The sequence below is a fragment of the Scatophagus argus genome, chromosome 17 (genome assembly GCF_020382885.2).
Source record: "Scatophagus argus isolate fScaArg1 chromosome 17, fScaArg1.pri, whole genome shotgun sequence".
Lineage (NCBI taxonomy): Eukaryota > Metazoa > Chordata > Actinopteri > Scatophagidae > Scatophagus > Scatophagus argus.
In genome coordinates this window covers 18,364,655-18,379,358 of record NC_058509.1, presented here as the reverse complement: position 1 = coordinate 18,379,358, position 14,704 = coordinate 18,364,655, and the positions used below count along the sequence as shown (strand labels likewise).

The 14,704-nt window shown below is 38.9% G+C and overlaps 1 protein-coding gene across 2 annotated transcripts; it reads right to left on the bottom strand.

Annotated features, from left to right (window-relative positions):
• Positions 1–661: 661 nt before the first annotated feature.
• On the bottom strand, positions 662–13,566 carry oprd1a (opioid receptor, delta 1a). 2 transcript variants are annotated; one of them, XM_046418500.1, is made up of 3 exons: positions 12,816–13,566; positions 3,771–4,152; positions 662–1,807 (listed from the first exon to the last, which is right to left on the bottom strand). In XM_046418500.1, the coding sequence occupies exons 1-3, from the start codon at positions 13,064–13,066 to the stop codon at positions 1,283–1,285; spliced, it is 1,158 nt and encodes a 385-aa protein (XP_046274456.1). In that variant the 5' UTR covers positions 13,067–13,566; the 3' UTR covers positions 662–1,282. The 2 variants fall into 2 exon arrangements, with proteins under 2 accessions (XP_046274456.1, XP_046274455.1); XM_046418499.1 differs by having other exon boundaries at positions 662–1,812; positions 3,797–4,152.
• Positions 13,567–14,704: the final 1,138 nt, after the last annotated feature.

The window sequence follows — 14,704 nt, the reverse complement described above, 5'->3', positions numbered from 1 at the left end:
TGCTTTATGCCATTCAGTAGTTCTTAAATGTTCTACACATATTCAGCGTGACAGATGTCAGGCTTTTTGCTCATTTAAAATGCAGATCAATAATCTCCTTGAAGCAGTCTGATTGTTGACATCAGGACAGGCATCTCTATACTGTGATGAAGCTGGTCCCAGAATGAGTTTCAGCGCGTTCCTTGACTTTGACTAAGTGTTGTGGCTGCCAACAGTGTTCTTCAGGGGCTGGCAGTGGTTTATCGTTCTTTAGTGACTCTGCTCAAAGGTTCAGTGTGGAGTAGATGCCACCCATGAAAGTGAAATAGGTGAACAGAAAAGAAGTCTATAGAGATCCAAGCATCAGTGGTTTGATGCTTTTCTGGATTGTTTTTCCGTCTGAGCACGAAACCCTGCAAACTAAGCTTGACTATGACATTTCCTTTATGACACATTTTCAAATCCATGGAACATTGAGACCTGGATTGGTCTCAATTTCTCTTTCTACACAGTTGATGGCGGCAGAGTGTAAAGGGAAAAACAAAAAACAGAGTATAAGTGTCTCATTTTCCTTGTTAGATGAATCAAAAAGAATAAGCAAACAAGATTTCCCATCTTCTCCACAAAAGAGAGTGGTTGACCTTGTTGTTCAATAAACCATCCTGTAATTCATCATCTGGCTGTCAGTGGGTATCACTTGAGTGGTTATGTTATGTAAGGCTCCTTCATTTTGTCTTCATGTTTAAGGTACAGATGACAGAGTTTTCTTTCTGGTGCTGATCCTTCAAAATATTTTTTCACCAAAATCTAATCTAATAATATTCAAGAAAAATGAAAGAAAATCTTCCTTAGAAGAAATGACAAAGTTTGAACTGAAAAGCTTATTTTTTTCACACTTTCTACATTCTTTTGTCCTGACTGAGTCAGTCTGTTTTACAATGATACACTTAACACCACACTTAACACAAGGATAGTGTGTTAATGGTGTATCCGTTGTCCATTTCATCATCAAGCAGTTCTGTACTCTTGGACAGAAGCTGGGGATCATCTGTTTCATAAAAAAAGATTCTATTTTGTATCAGAACTCAAATAGAAAAGAAGGATCAGAGTGAACCTCATTTTTCTTTAGCTTTTCCTTTGAATGTCCAATATGTCAGGCAAATTGGAGAGAATAAGCGACATGACTGAATTTTCTTGTAATGATCTCTTAAAACTCAGTTGTGGAGATCTGGGTGACCTCTGATTGCAGATCCTGCTGGATTCTCCTTGAGCGAGAGCTGTGGGGGATCCAGTCCATGCCTAGTCATGCTGGCTTCTTTCCAGCTTCTGATGGAGTGCAGACTGATACTGGTTCTCTGGTGGTGTTGCGGCCTCTGGTCAAATTGTTCTGCTCCACACGGGTCCTACATGGAAGGCAGAAATCCCTGAAGCATCGCTTAAAATTTTCATCCAAAAATGCGTAGAGGACAGGATTGAGGCTGCTGTTGGTGTAGCCCAAAGCAATACACAGGTGCCAGCTGGCTATCACGAAAGGGTTCCTGCTGTCAATCTCCACCATGGTCTTCACGATTATGAAGATGTGGATGGGGGTCCAGCAGACAATGAAGGCTGCCACCACCACCAGGACCATGCGGGTGATGCGCCGCATGTTGCGGTCTTTCTCCTTGGAACCTGAGAGCAGACGGACGCTCCTCAGGCGCAGGATCATCAAGCCGTAACATATGGTGATGACCATCACAGGAACCACAAAAGCAAAGATGAAGACGCAGATCTTTGTGACCGTGTCCCAGTACCAGTCAGGGTCAGGGAATTTCAACATGCACATGGTCTTTCCTGAAAACAGAGCAGGTAGAATTAGAAAGAATTGTCATTGCATGGTTATGTTACTACTGTGACTTTAAAGAAACCAAAGCTACAGAGAAATACCTGTACTCGCAATACACATCAGCCCAAAAATACTACTGTACTACTGCTAAGCTGATCTAGGGCTATCAAGAATATATTCTATGCATGCACATAGCAAGGTCTTTAGTAATGTGATTTTTTTTTTTTTTTTTGCTAGAAAACATTATAATATTGGACAACAACTTTCTGTGCCAAAGTGTATAAAATAACTTATACAACATCCATAGGTTGATTAAGGTAAAGATTAATTTTGGCAAATAAACTATGGCTAAACCTGCAGTATAGAGCTTTTGTCTTCCGATAGACAGTAATAATACCAACACTGTAAATGCTTGTCCCATTGCCATCTTGCTTTGAATGCCAAGTTTTTTTTTTAATCTGGAGCATAATAAACCTTTTCATGTAGATGTTTTTCCGCCGTAGTTTCTACCATACTCCTAATTGCTGTAGCCTACATTATTATGACCATTGCTCTCCACTTCAGCTCTTATTTAAGAGGTTTATTTGTCACATCCATAACTGTACATGCACAACAGCAGTGAAATGTGCCAATAGCAAATGTTAATGTGCAAAACAGTCACACTTAAAGGCTAGGTGAAAAGCTAAAGACCTGTTTCATCATCCAACAAGGACTTCAGGTGGATTATTGAAAGAGAATATTCAATGTAGAATATGTGGCTTGTAGCATTTCAACAATGATGGAGAACCTTCTGTATTAGGCAACTATTGGTTAAGGTTATGCTAATATTATGGTTATGCTTAAAAAGAAAATGGACACTGATTGCAAATCTGTAGCTCTGGTCCTCAGCCTGACTTCTTCACCCTTATACCTTTTTTGAATATATTGAATATAAGAATATAAGCAGAATCTCTAGTCTCTCAAATTTGTGAGCATATTTAGCATTAAGCATGAAATTTACTCAGAATGGAAACACATTTTTTTTCCATTATAACATTATACTGACTTACAACTAAGTAGTTAATTTCTCAAGCAATGCATTCTGGTAGCTCATTAAAATGAAATGTTTAATGAGTGGACAGCCACAAGTCACTTCCTCTACTTTTCATTTGAAATAATTTTAGAAGGTTTCAGTGGACACAGCTGTGCTTCCTTTTCTTAAGGACAGCAAAAGTGTGAGTGGTTATCTTCCTGGGTGTCACTCAAATGTTTTTTAACCTGTCCCAGCTTCTCCAGGTTGGGGTTGCTTTGTTGTATAGGGGGAGGACTAATTTCTGCACTGGCACTTGGCACAATTGCACATTACAAATCTGTCCTATATGAGCATAATTCTGAGTATTAGCTACTGAACTGTGTTCAGTAGCTAGCATATTTTTTTTTCCTTTACACAGATTCATTAGAAAGATTTTTAGCCCCTTCAAATGACTTGAGTTATGACGTAATCCCAAAGACATTAATGATTTTAATTAATTTAGGCAAATCATTGAGAATTCATTATAACTTGAAATTGACACACAAAAAAGACATTTGGGATACTTTGTTACTCTGGTTCCCCAGTTTTTGGATCCAGTGGTCTAAATGTTTAAAAAGATTTTCCCACTAACTCTGAGAATCCACAACAGACATTCCAGGTTCATGGATCTGACTGGATTCATAACTATTATTCTCACATTTCCATTGTGTGTCGTGTAAGCTCTGACGGTTTTCAGGACCAGAAGCCTGTCCTAATTAATGCGAATTATGCAGATAAAGCATGTTGAAGGTCTTCTCTACTGTGAATTGTATCTATTCTTTAGCACTCTTCTTCTTTGGTTAAAGATTCAGATGGATGAACTATATAGATTCAACTCCCTATGGCTGACGCAATTCTGAAAGACACTTGCACTAAACACTAAACAAGACTTAAAATAATAATGAAAGATAAAACAGTGGAAGGGGGAAGCACTGTCTCACCATTATCTGCCACCTTGGTCACAGCCATGATCATAATGGGCACTCCAATTGCTGAGGACAGAACCCAGATGAACACATTGATCAACTTAGCCTTGACTGGCGTCCGAAATGCCAGCGCCCGGACTGGGTGGCACACAGCGATGTAGCGGTCCACGCTCATCATGGTAAGGGTGAAGATGCTTGTGAACATGTTGTAATAGTCGATGGCAATAATAAGCTTGCACAGAACTTCCCCAAACGGCCAGGTGTTCATGAGGTATTTGGCACTCTGGAAGGGCAGCGTGCTGGTGGCCAAGGCGTCAGCAAGAGCCAAGTTGAAGATGTAGATGTTTGTGGCTGTCTTCATCTTGGTGTATCTGATTGTGATGAAAGAGCAAAGAAAAGTGATTGCAATAGGCAGCAGCAGTAATAAGATGAGCTGGGTAAGTCTCTGTTATGGGACATGGGGATTTGAACGTGATATTCAGTGTGCTGCGCTGTGTGTTTTTATTGCTCAGATGAAGCATTAATTCCCTGATGTTATAGCTGTGTAGTGTAGAGCTGCAAATGTCTTCACTCATTCTTCACAGCTTGACATTTTTTTTTTTTTTTTTTTTTTTTCCCTAAATGAGTGATTTGAGATAATGGTTACAATTGGCTTGCTGCTCTCTAATCAAGCCGTACACTTGCTCAGAAAACACATGAGAATTGTGGAAAGAAGATAATACTGCTATCAAACTGAGGTTCATATATATTGTATGTGCTGGACCCCTGTGCACCCTTCTGTATCAGATGAAGATTTTTTTTCTCATGTGTATTTTTTATTTTTTTCTCATGTGTATGATCATCAGCATTAAACTCGTTTTACTGTATTTGCCACAAATTGGGCTTATTGGGGTCAGAATTCTTCTCTGGGGCATAAAGCTACGTTTCATAAAAGCCTCTCTCATCAGAAACCGCGCAAGACATATTCATACTCTAATCTCAGTTGATTTAGTTTTCGCAGGATAGCAGGATTTTTAAATAACTGCCTCCAATACAGTCTAACTTACATGCACAGCAGACTGCCCAAAGGGCAAGCATCAGGGAACAGAATACTGCAAAATGTTATTAAGATATATTGCATAATACATATTACAATGCTGTATGAATACATTAAGTTGATACCTATATGGAAGTGAACATGCTAATCTTTTACTTTATTTTTCTATTTTTGAGTTGAATTTTGATAAAGAGAAGCAAATACGGTAGATTACAAAATAGAGAGGAAAAATGAAAAATAACATGCATGTCATATTTGTGGTGTAACCTTTGTTCTGTTCTATTAGAATACACCCAAGCCTGATGTCTAAATGAGTATGTGTATTGATTTTTCTTCTGTTCATTTTTCACACTGACAGTTTAGATAATAACCTTGGAGTCTCTGTGGTGCTAATGATGGGAGGGAGCTGCATATTTTCAGCAAAATAATCAATTTTTACCCAAATCCAGCACTCAAACCAAGAGATTTTTATATGAATTCTGTATGATCATTTTCAGCATTTGCACTAAATATAAACAATTTTTATCAGGACTGCGTTAAGACGTTAATGCGTTAGGGCCGGGCAAGTCAACGCGCTAACGTGATACTTAATCAACGCCAACAATTATTATTTTTTATTTTATCGCGCAATAACGTAGTTTTTTTTAGTGAGCAAGTGAGCAATGAACTTTAAAAATAATTATTATAATAAAAACAACTGTGTGTTAAAATAATTGTTGCCATTAATTAATTATCGCAGTAACTGTCAACAGTAGTTTTTTTTTTTTCATTTCTATTGGTCTAAGCCAGTTTATAGGGTGCTAACTGTGTTAATAATGATGTCTTGTTGGTGTAACTTGATTGAAGGCACACAAGTAATGAACCTTGTTTGATGAAATATAACCATGAAAGTTATAGAAGTAGTGTCATAAAAATAAAGAAAATTTTGGCAAATTCCTTAACCTACAACTCTGATGTTCATCAGTCAAGAATCAAGTGCAGTACAGACTGGGGTCTCCAAACTTCAGGTATAAAAAATAAAAAATCTGTGGCTGTCACGGGCCTATTAAAATCATTTCAGTCTCTCTGAATGAAATGACTTGATGGCCTACCTGCCTGACCACCTATGTGCTGGCTCGCCAATGTGCTCTCTGCCTGAGATCTCATTGTGCATGACTGGAGTCTTTCACAAGTCAGACAAGTCAAATTTTTTAAGAATGCAATGGCTCTGACCAGTTCCACCTAGAAAATTTCAGGTTTTGTAGAGGTATAAATAGTCTCACTGAGTTAAGTGATCATTATGGTCAGAGAAACTTGTTCACTTGCACAAATATGATTAGATGTTATTAGGTGCAGATCTTGCAAATCAACCAATGATAGCGAAGCAATCAGCTAATACAAACATGACTTTAATGCTCTGCTTGAACTAATGCTTTTCTTCTGCAAAACTCCGACCAAAAATGCTTTAACTGACGTTGTCAATCTAAACTGAAGGTATATATAGAAAATGCATGTTTTATTTCTCACCTCAGATGTTTTCAGAAACACATTTAGCTGGACTATTTTTGAGATGTAAGTGAAACCCACCATTTGGCTTATTTTGAAGACAGACAGCCCACATATGAGCATTCAACCAATCAGTTCCTACTTTCTGGACGTCTTGCACATGAATATATATCTGTGAATACATGAATACAGTACTCAAGAAGTCTCAACCAGTTTCGGAGTTCTACAGATGTTTTATAGAGTACTTCTATAAAATCTTCATTGCATGCCGAAATAGTGTCTCCTGACAAGGAATGTTGGTTTCAGCAGCTAGGCTCTCCATACTCTGTGGGACATTTTGCCTGATATAATAAATCATTTTGATGTGAATGAAGGCTTCAGCTGAAAAAAAATAAATAAATAAAATATATATATATATATATATATATATATATTCTTTTTCTGTCCTATATAAGGGTCCCCTCAGTTGTTCCATTAGTAACTGTCAACTACCAACATAATGTCTGGATGACGTTCTGACAACTGTCTGTGTTTTTTCTGTTCATTGGAAGGAGAATCTGATTCAAATATACAAATTTTAAAGTGCTAATATTTTGAGCTAATATCTAAATAACACCTATGAATTGTATTTAAGTGAGAAGAATAGGTCTTTGATGTGATGGCTTGAAATGCTCAAGTGTTATTAAGTACAAGACTAAATGGGTGCATTCTATTCAGTGTCTATTAATAAAATAGTATCTATTCAATGTAAATTTGCAACACTTCTATGGGGCCTTAACTCTGCAAAATGAATTAAAAGTTATTTTTAGTCATCTGCCAATCAAGACAAAAAGGGAACCGTGAAGTAAGCAGCAGATGGCTGGTTTTGAACATCCCTTGTATGTTTGATCATTCTATACTATATACTATATTATCCACTTACAGCATAAGAGAACAGTGAGCTTTTGATGGTTATGTAAGGGCTGTCTGTGAAGTAAGCGTGATATTAATGTAATACTTTGAACTCTGGGAAAACACCATCTTGTTCTTAGAGAGGAGACAGGCACTGATGTAAAATGGAGTGTCACTGAGGAAAAGGGACTTTACAAGCTGGAGTTTTGGATCGCAGTCATCATATGATTAGATTCATACAGTTAATGAAACCTGCTCGCTGCATCTTAAGCTGTTTGAAGCCTTTGATTAAGCACCTAATGTCTGATGTGTGGAGAGGATTATGTTTACTTTCCTAATTGAACCATGACTCTGTGGAACCCCCCCCCCAATCCAAGTTGACAAGACAGGCCCACACACACACACGCACACACACACACACACACACACACTGTACCCAACTTTGTTGCAAAACCATGACTTTCTCCCTCCATCAGTAAACAGGTACTGGGTGAGTGGGTCGAGATTCCATCCAGTCTGGTACATTGTGACCCAGTGGAGATTAGAAACGAAATGATGGAAAGTGGGGGGGCAGGAGTAGTGTGTGTGGGTCGGCAGTAAAAATAATGTTAGTCTGCAGCCTTTTGCTATGGGGTCTGTTTGTATGGTTAATCTGGAGCAAAATAATTGAGATTAGTTGGCTTTCTTGGCCCTAAGCTGTCATGGCACATCCTCACTGCCACAAAGGAGCTCGGTTGGATTATGACTATATCAAAGAACCTGCAGTGTGTCATATGGTTGGTGGAAGTGGCTATGGGAGAGGCTGTTTCATGCTCTTAATGCATGAATCTGGGCTGCAAAGTGTGCTTCCTCTGAGCAAATGACAAGCACATGACAAGACTTTAAATTCACACTAAGCAGTGACGTGGGGAGTAATGTATAAAAAACAACTATGACAGGAAACTTTTAAGGGTTATTTGTTCATCATATCATACAGGTAGAGGGGAAAGCTTTTAAGGACATATTTTCCTTTTTGTAGGCTTGGAGAAGCAATTATGTGCCAAGAAAAGTGAATGTAACGTCTTTTATGTTACACTGAAGCACTTTTTTCTTGGCACAGTCGTATTCTGTGATAGTTTAATTACCTACTTCCCCTTTTTTAAGTTTCCTTACAGCGCCGACTCCCTGCTTTGAGGCTGTCATGGCTGTCCAATCTTTTACCCCTCATGCATGTCTTTTGGTGCCACATCAGAGGAAAACAGCATAAAAGCACAGGCTAGAAAAAAAGCAAGAAATGTACAGCCTCCATTGACTGTGGAAAATATTGACCAACTCGATCTGAGGAAAATGGGTAACAGATGGACTGAATGAAGACCCGACAGATAGGAAAAGTAAGGAGTTAAAAAGGTCTATTAAAAGATAATCAGAAAAGTAAAATGAATTAATTTATTTTATCAACTGAATGGAGGTTGCAAAAATATAAAAATGTGTATTACTTTGTCATCATTTCACTTATTGTAAGTCTGTTAATAAATTCAGTCATAATTTTAGCTTGTATGATAAGTACAAGTTATATTATGTCTGCTTGGAGGAAGCATTCATGTGTGCACTCATGGACATGGAAATTTCAGTTTAATTCAAGCAATACAGTGTTACCAGCTGTGTCAGGACTGCATGGATGAATAGGAAGAAATATAGAAAATTCAGTTATAGCCATCTTTTTATAAATAATTTTTGATTGATTTTCTTTTGTGTGTGTCTTATCTTCAACAAGAATACTTTGTATTGTTCATGGCATTTTGTAAATATGTGACATCTAATGCCTCAATTTTCATTAAATTCATTAAATAATAAAGAAAATAAAACAAAACAAAACAAAAAGAAAACCTAAAACATTTATTTAGCAGTAGCTGGGCTTTATACACTACAGCAGTACAGAGTAAATGAGTGATTACTGTTACAAGTATGTGATGATATAGTTTCAGAAAGTTTGCTTCAGCTATGCAGCTAACTGGTTGTTCAGCTAAAAATATTACAACCAAGTATCTGAAAAATAAAATGAGCAAAAGATAAATGAGTAAAAGATTGATTAATTAACCACTGATAACATTTTAATTTATGTCACCAAGCGATTGCAGATTGAAGGAATCACATAAGATTCCTCGGTATCACAATCCATTCAGTTGTTCTTTAATGTTTGGCTATGGGGAATTCAGTCTTGATCCTTTATCTCTATACTGGCTGTAGTTACACGATCTAGTGCGTCTTCATCTAAACATATCAGTCCTTTCTTTGCTAATACACAAATCAGACTCATCTTTTTTGTTTTTCTAGGACTGAAGGCCAAACACATCTCTCTCGCACACAGAAAGGCTGATGGTGAGATGTAAGGCAAGCAGTGAGACACAGTGGCCATGTTGACTCAGGAAATAACCCAGAAAATAAACAGTCGGACATGCACACACACACACACACACACACACACACACATGCTCCTACTGGCAAACAGCAATGATATTCTCAGCCAAATTTCAAGCCTCGTTTCGGAAAAAAAAAAAAATCTTCCTGAAGTCATAATGACTTATGACATAGCTTTATCGTTTGTCTTTATAGAACGCTGTCCAAAATCTGCTTTATTAGTCAAAATGGAACAATAATCCTTGAGAAGCAGCCCAGTTAAGAATCAGTTCTCACACAAAATAATTCAGCATCCCACTAGCTGCACATCAAACAGATTTTAAATGGGAAGCCACTTGATAATAAATTGCAAAAGCACTGAACCAGTTCTTATCTAACAGGTGTGGCGCCAGCACTCGAAGCCAAGGAGGAGGAGGAGATAGGAGCAGCCTAGTGCTGCTGACCTATCGTGCAAGGAGCATCTTCAGAGGTGTCAGTATTGACTTGATCTCCATCAACAATCACGCTAAGGGCTCTCAGTGCCTCAGCAGTCCAATGCACAATTCACACTGACGTGACCATCCATACAGTCTCTTTCTTAAATGGGGTTTGTGTGCTTTTGAGTGTGTCTATCCAGGAATCTAAGTGGAGGGAAATATCATGAGGCATATATAAATATATATTTAGAGGGAGAGAGAGAGAGAGAGAGAGAGTCTCAGGTTCTAGGTTCTATATCTTCTGTGAAGATATGTTGTTGCGTTTCAGTATTTAATATAATTTGAAATTACTCTCTGTTTATTAGTTCCTTTCTTACCTGTGGCAGTCATTTCCCCTCTGCGGGATTCTTTTAAAATGATCTTACCTTACCATTTTGAGCTGAACATTTTGTCAAACATGTCATTTCAAACATAATTCTGGGACCTGCGTCAATGAAACCAGTCCAGTCACCACCAGAATGAACAGGTATTGTATGTTCAGTTTACATGAGCTGACGTTCTTATTGGGGGGAGCATGAATTGACATGGTGCCATGAAAGCCCGGGCCTCTATTTGAGACTACGTCAGCCAACATGTTGCAGCTGTCTTTGTGGCAACTCAGCTGGGAATTTTTAACAAGATGTGGGGACATTTTCCATCTGTGTTTCTAGTGAAAAAACTCAAAACATGATGACTACCTGTAACCCCAGAGGTTGCCAAATCAAACAGAACTTATATTTTAAAAAACACATTTTAAAAGTGCGTGGCTGTCTCTACCTTTGCCTCATAAAACAGGGCAGAGCAGAATAAAACTGAATAAAAAGGCTAACAAATTTCCTGTACACATCACAGACTGTTTTCAAAACCAAAGGAAGAAAAATGATTATCACATTTGTGTCTAGGTTTTGGTGTCTTCTCTAAGTTCACTCCCTGCAAAGTTTCCAGATGTTCCACAGGGGATTATTTTTTCTGACGGGGATGGTTAAGGTGTTTAGCTTCCCTCAGCCTCCAGCTCTGGCACAAATCCTCTCATTCAAACAACCGCAAATGCCACACGAATCGCCGTGCACAATTTGACTGACTGCTTCTTCTGAGCTCTCATCCATCTCCTTTTTGTCTCCCTCTTTCTTTTCTGTATTACACGCCTTGTTTTGCCCATTATTCTCACTCCGACTCCTGAATGGAAATAATAGGTGGTGTTGTAAATATTTATGATTTTTTCTCGGTTCAGAATCCAGAAATGGTCACTTGAAGAAAATGGCTTTCTTGTGGCTTTTCCTGTATCCAACAATCCATCTTTTTTTCCTTCTGTCAGTACTCCTCCTGCCTCTCATTCACTGATTAAAATAACACCATTGGGGAAACATTTATTTTTTATTGTGTAGCCTATATTTTAGCCTGTCCTCTCTTGTTTGTGACCGCTTACCTTGGAGATTTTGCCTCCACTTGTTTGTTTTATCCTTCTCTGTTGAAATTAGAGTATCTTATATTAATTCTGCCTGTTTGTTTAATGAGCTGCCCAGTTGAACTAATTAAAGCTTCATGTGATGTTGGGGAAACACATATAGAGATTGGGAAGTAATTAATATGATGAGTGAGGACAAGCACAGCTGCTGTGGCAGACATAAGTTCTTTTTGTTTCTGACAAGCATGCGGGTTATGGCTGGATGTTCTCGGGAAAAGTGGGTCTATTATATTACTTAGCTGAGGGGCGAAGGCAAACTGTGACCTCAGGCTGGCAGTTGTACTGCAGACATTTAATCGTAGACCAAATTCAGTTTACTCTTTACATAGCCTTTTTATAGCCTTGATATACTTTCATTTGCATAATTTCAATGTTTGGTTGTCTAAAAACTTGATGGGTTAATTATTCTTGCTTATGTGCCAATAATGAGAACATATACTTTAATTTTGTCCAAAGAAACACCAAACAAGACGTCTCCCTGAGCTTAAAACTGCAGGATTTCCTCTTTCCATGAGACCCTGTGGGCAGGAGCATGCATGTGATGTCCACAGGTCTGTGTGAGCTAATGGAGGCTCCGAGCAGCCTGAGATGTGTGCCTGAGACGCAGCTGAGTCAGGTTAAACTGAGAAACTGCGTCTGAGACGACAGATCTGACCACCCCCAACCCTCTTTGGCATAAAACTTGCAAATGTTGTCGCTTTGTGTAGAAATAATGTAAGAACCATCTCATTCTTTATGCATGGGAACCTGATCACTTGTTTGGGAATGCATGTAGTTCACACACAAATTGAGCCAGGGATGCATACAGGCACATAGCTCGCCCTTCTCTTCTCACACACACTCAGAAAAAAAGGGTTGTCAACGGAGAAATAAATACTGATTCGATCAGGAAATTCAGAATCATTTTATTGGATCATTTTATCCAATTATTGGATCATTTTATTACTTCTGTCTGCAAAAACCACAAACTTCCTTTGTAAACGGACAAATACAAATGTTTGTAGAAAGTCTCACTTTTTCATGGCATTAACGCTTACTGTTACACTGAAATTCCATGAAAGGAAGCAAGCTAAAACAAAAAGATAATGAATTAAGATTCGCACTTATCACGTGTCACAGCGCACCAAATTGTGTTTGTTTTGAGAGATAATCACTAAAATTCACTCAGTGCTCCATCACCAGCGCACAGGGACACTGTGTTCACGCTGCTGAATTTTACATACTCTTATCGACGGATTTAAATCAACGCCACCCTCAGCCAAACGACTGTAATCAAGAAACAAACAAACAAACAACAGTGTTTACCTGACCACCCCGTACATGACGAGGATGTTGCCCAGAAGTCCCACCACGCAAATGACTGAGTAGAGAGCCGTGATGGATATGGCTATGATTATACCCCCGGCGCTCCTCACCGGACCCTGCTGCTCCGTGTAGTTCTGCAGCCTGTCGCCCCCCAAGCCGCTCTCCTCGTCCAGGAAGGTGACATTAAAGGGGATGACGGAGTAAAGGTCGGACAGGGAGAGCTGAGCTCCCGGGACCGTGTACGGTTCCATGCTGCGGCCGCTGTCCACTCTGCCCGCGGTGCTGAAAACTTGCTCACACAATTATCTGAAGGAACTTAAATGTCTGGGAGCGGCTCCGAATAATAAGCAAAACAAAAAATAGTAGAGTAAAGAGTGTGAAAGAGTTTCCGAAAAAATGTTTGGAAGCTGGGAATCTCGGCGTGAAAGATTTTTTGGAGAGATGGAGAAGGAGACGATGGTCCCTTCGCAGCGGTCAGCTGTGTGAGAGAGTGTGTGTGTGTGTGTGTGTGTGTGCGCTCTTTCTGTATGTGGGCTGCACCTCTTATATTCTCCAAGATCCCCACCTCGCAGCCGGAGAGCTCTCTTACAGCCCGTGCGTCGACGTCGAGGCTGCGCATTGTGAGCGTCCACAGGGTATTGAAAGGTGACGAGTGCACCAAACCTGAGCCATACTGAGAGAGATTTGATGCTGTTTTGGCTTTAACCCGACAGTTACAATAAAGAAGTGATCTCACCTTTAGAAAAGCAATAAATTCATCCCAAATCATAAATATTTAGGGCAGAAAAAAGGAATACTTCTTCCAGTGAATATTTTGTAGATGATTTGGTCTCCTGTGAAACATTTTAAGATTAAAAGCTGGTACAAAATGCTAGAGCAGTGCACATACAAGTTGAATTGATGTGTCTACTCTCAGGCTGTGAAAATAATCAACCCAACTGCTGAGAAACAAACATGTCCAAGATCAATATTGTTTCAGTTGAAGTAATTTAGGAGTGTCAGTGCATGACAGAGGGGGGAAAAAAAAGGTTTTGCTTTTGGATGTCATGGCATCCATTACAAATCAGTATTCTCTCCTTACACAAAACAAAGATCAGAAAATGTAGTGTCACAGCATGAATAAGATGAGAAAACAATTGAAACACAGCAGGATTCGTTCACAGCTTAAATCACGTGATCTTCATCAGCAGTGTGTCCAGTCGTCATGGAAATGTAGATAATCAAACCTTTTTGTGCGAGCAGCTTAGCATCCCTTAACATATCTTTGACCTCCAAGGATGTAACATCTCACCTTGCTGTTGTGACTTACAGGTGTACTCCATGACGTGGTGACATCATTGGGTGTGGCTTCAGGTGACCCACACCTGTAATAAAATGGACTTGACTTGACTTAACCCTGTAATAACACATTTTTTTTTCAGGTACAATTTTTGAACATTGACATAACACCTTGTAGACTCCTTAGCGAGCAATTTACACAAGCAGCTGTTTTATATATTTATTTGTGTGGAGACGTGTTTCTGGACCACCAGTGGATGAAAGAGCAATATTCACTGTATTTTAGTCTGATATCAACTCTTTAGCTGCTAATTGAAATTTTCAATTTTCAATTTGGTATCATAAACATACCAGTTATGCCACACCTAAAGTCTGCATGGCTTCTCAAAATAGGTCGTGGTAGTAGCTGTGGCATAGTGACTGTAGCTCACAAGATTAGTTGGCAAACTACTGTAGTTTGCATGCTTGAAATATGTTACCAAGCCAGAATATGCTATCGCTATTAAGTCAAAATAGCCCTCAGATGGATACTTCACAGCTAGAAGGTTGTGGGTTCACACACAGTTTATTCAATAGATGTCAAAAAAACATTGTTCTTTTGACATAGAAGG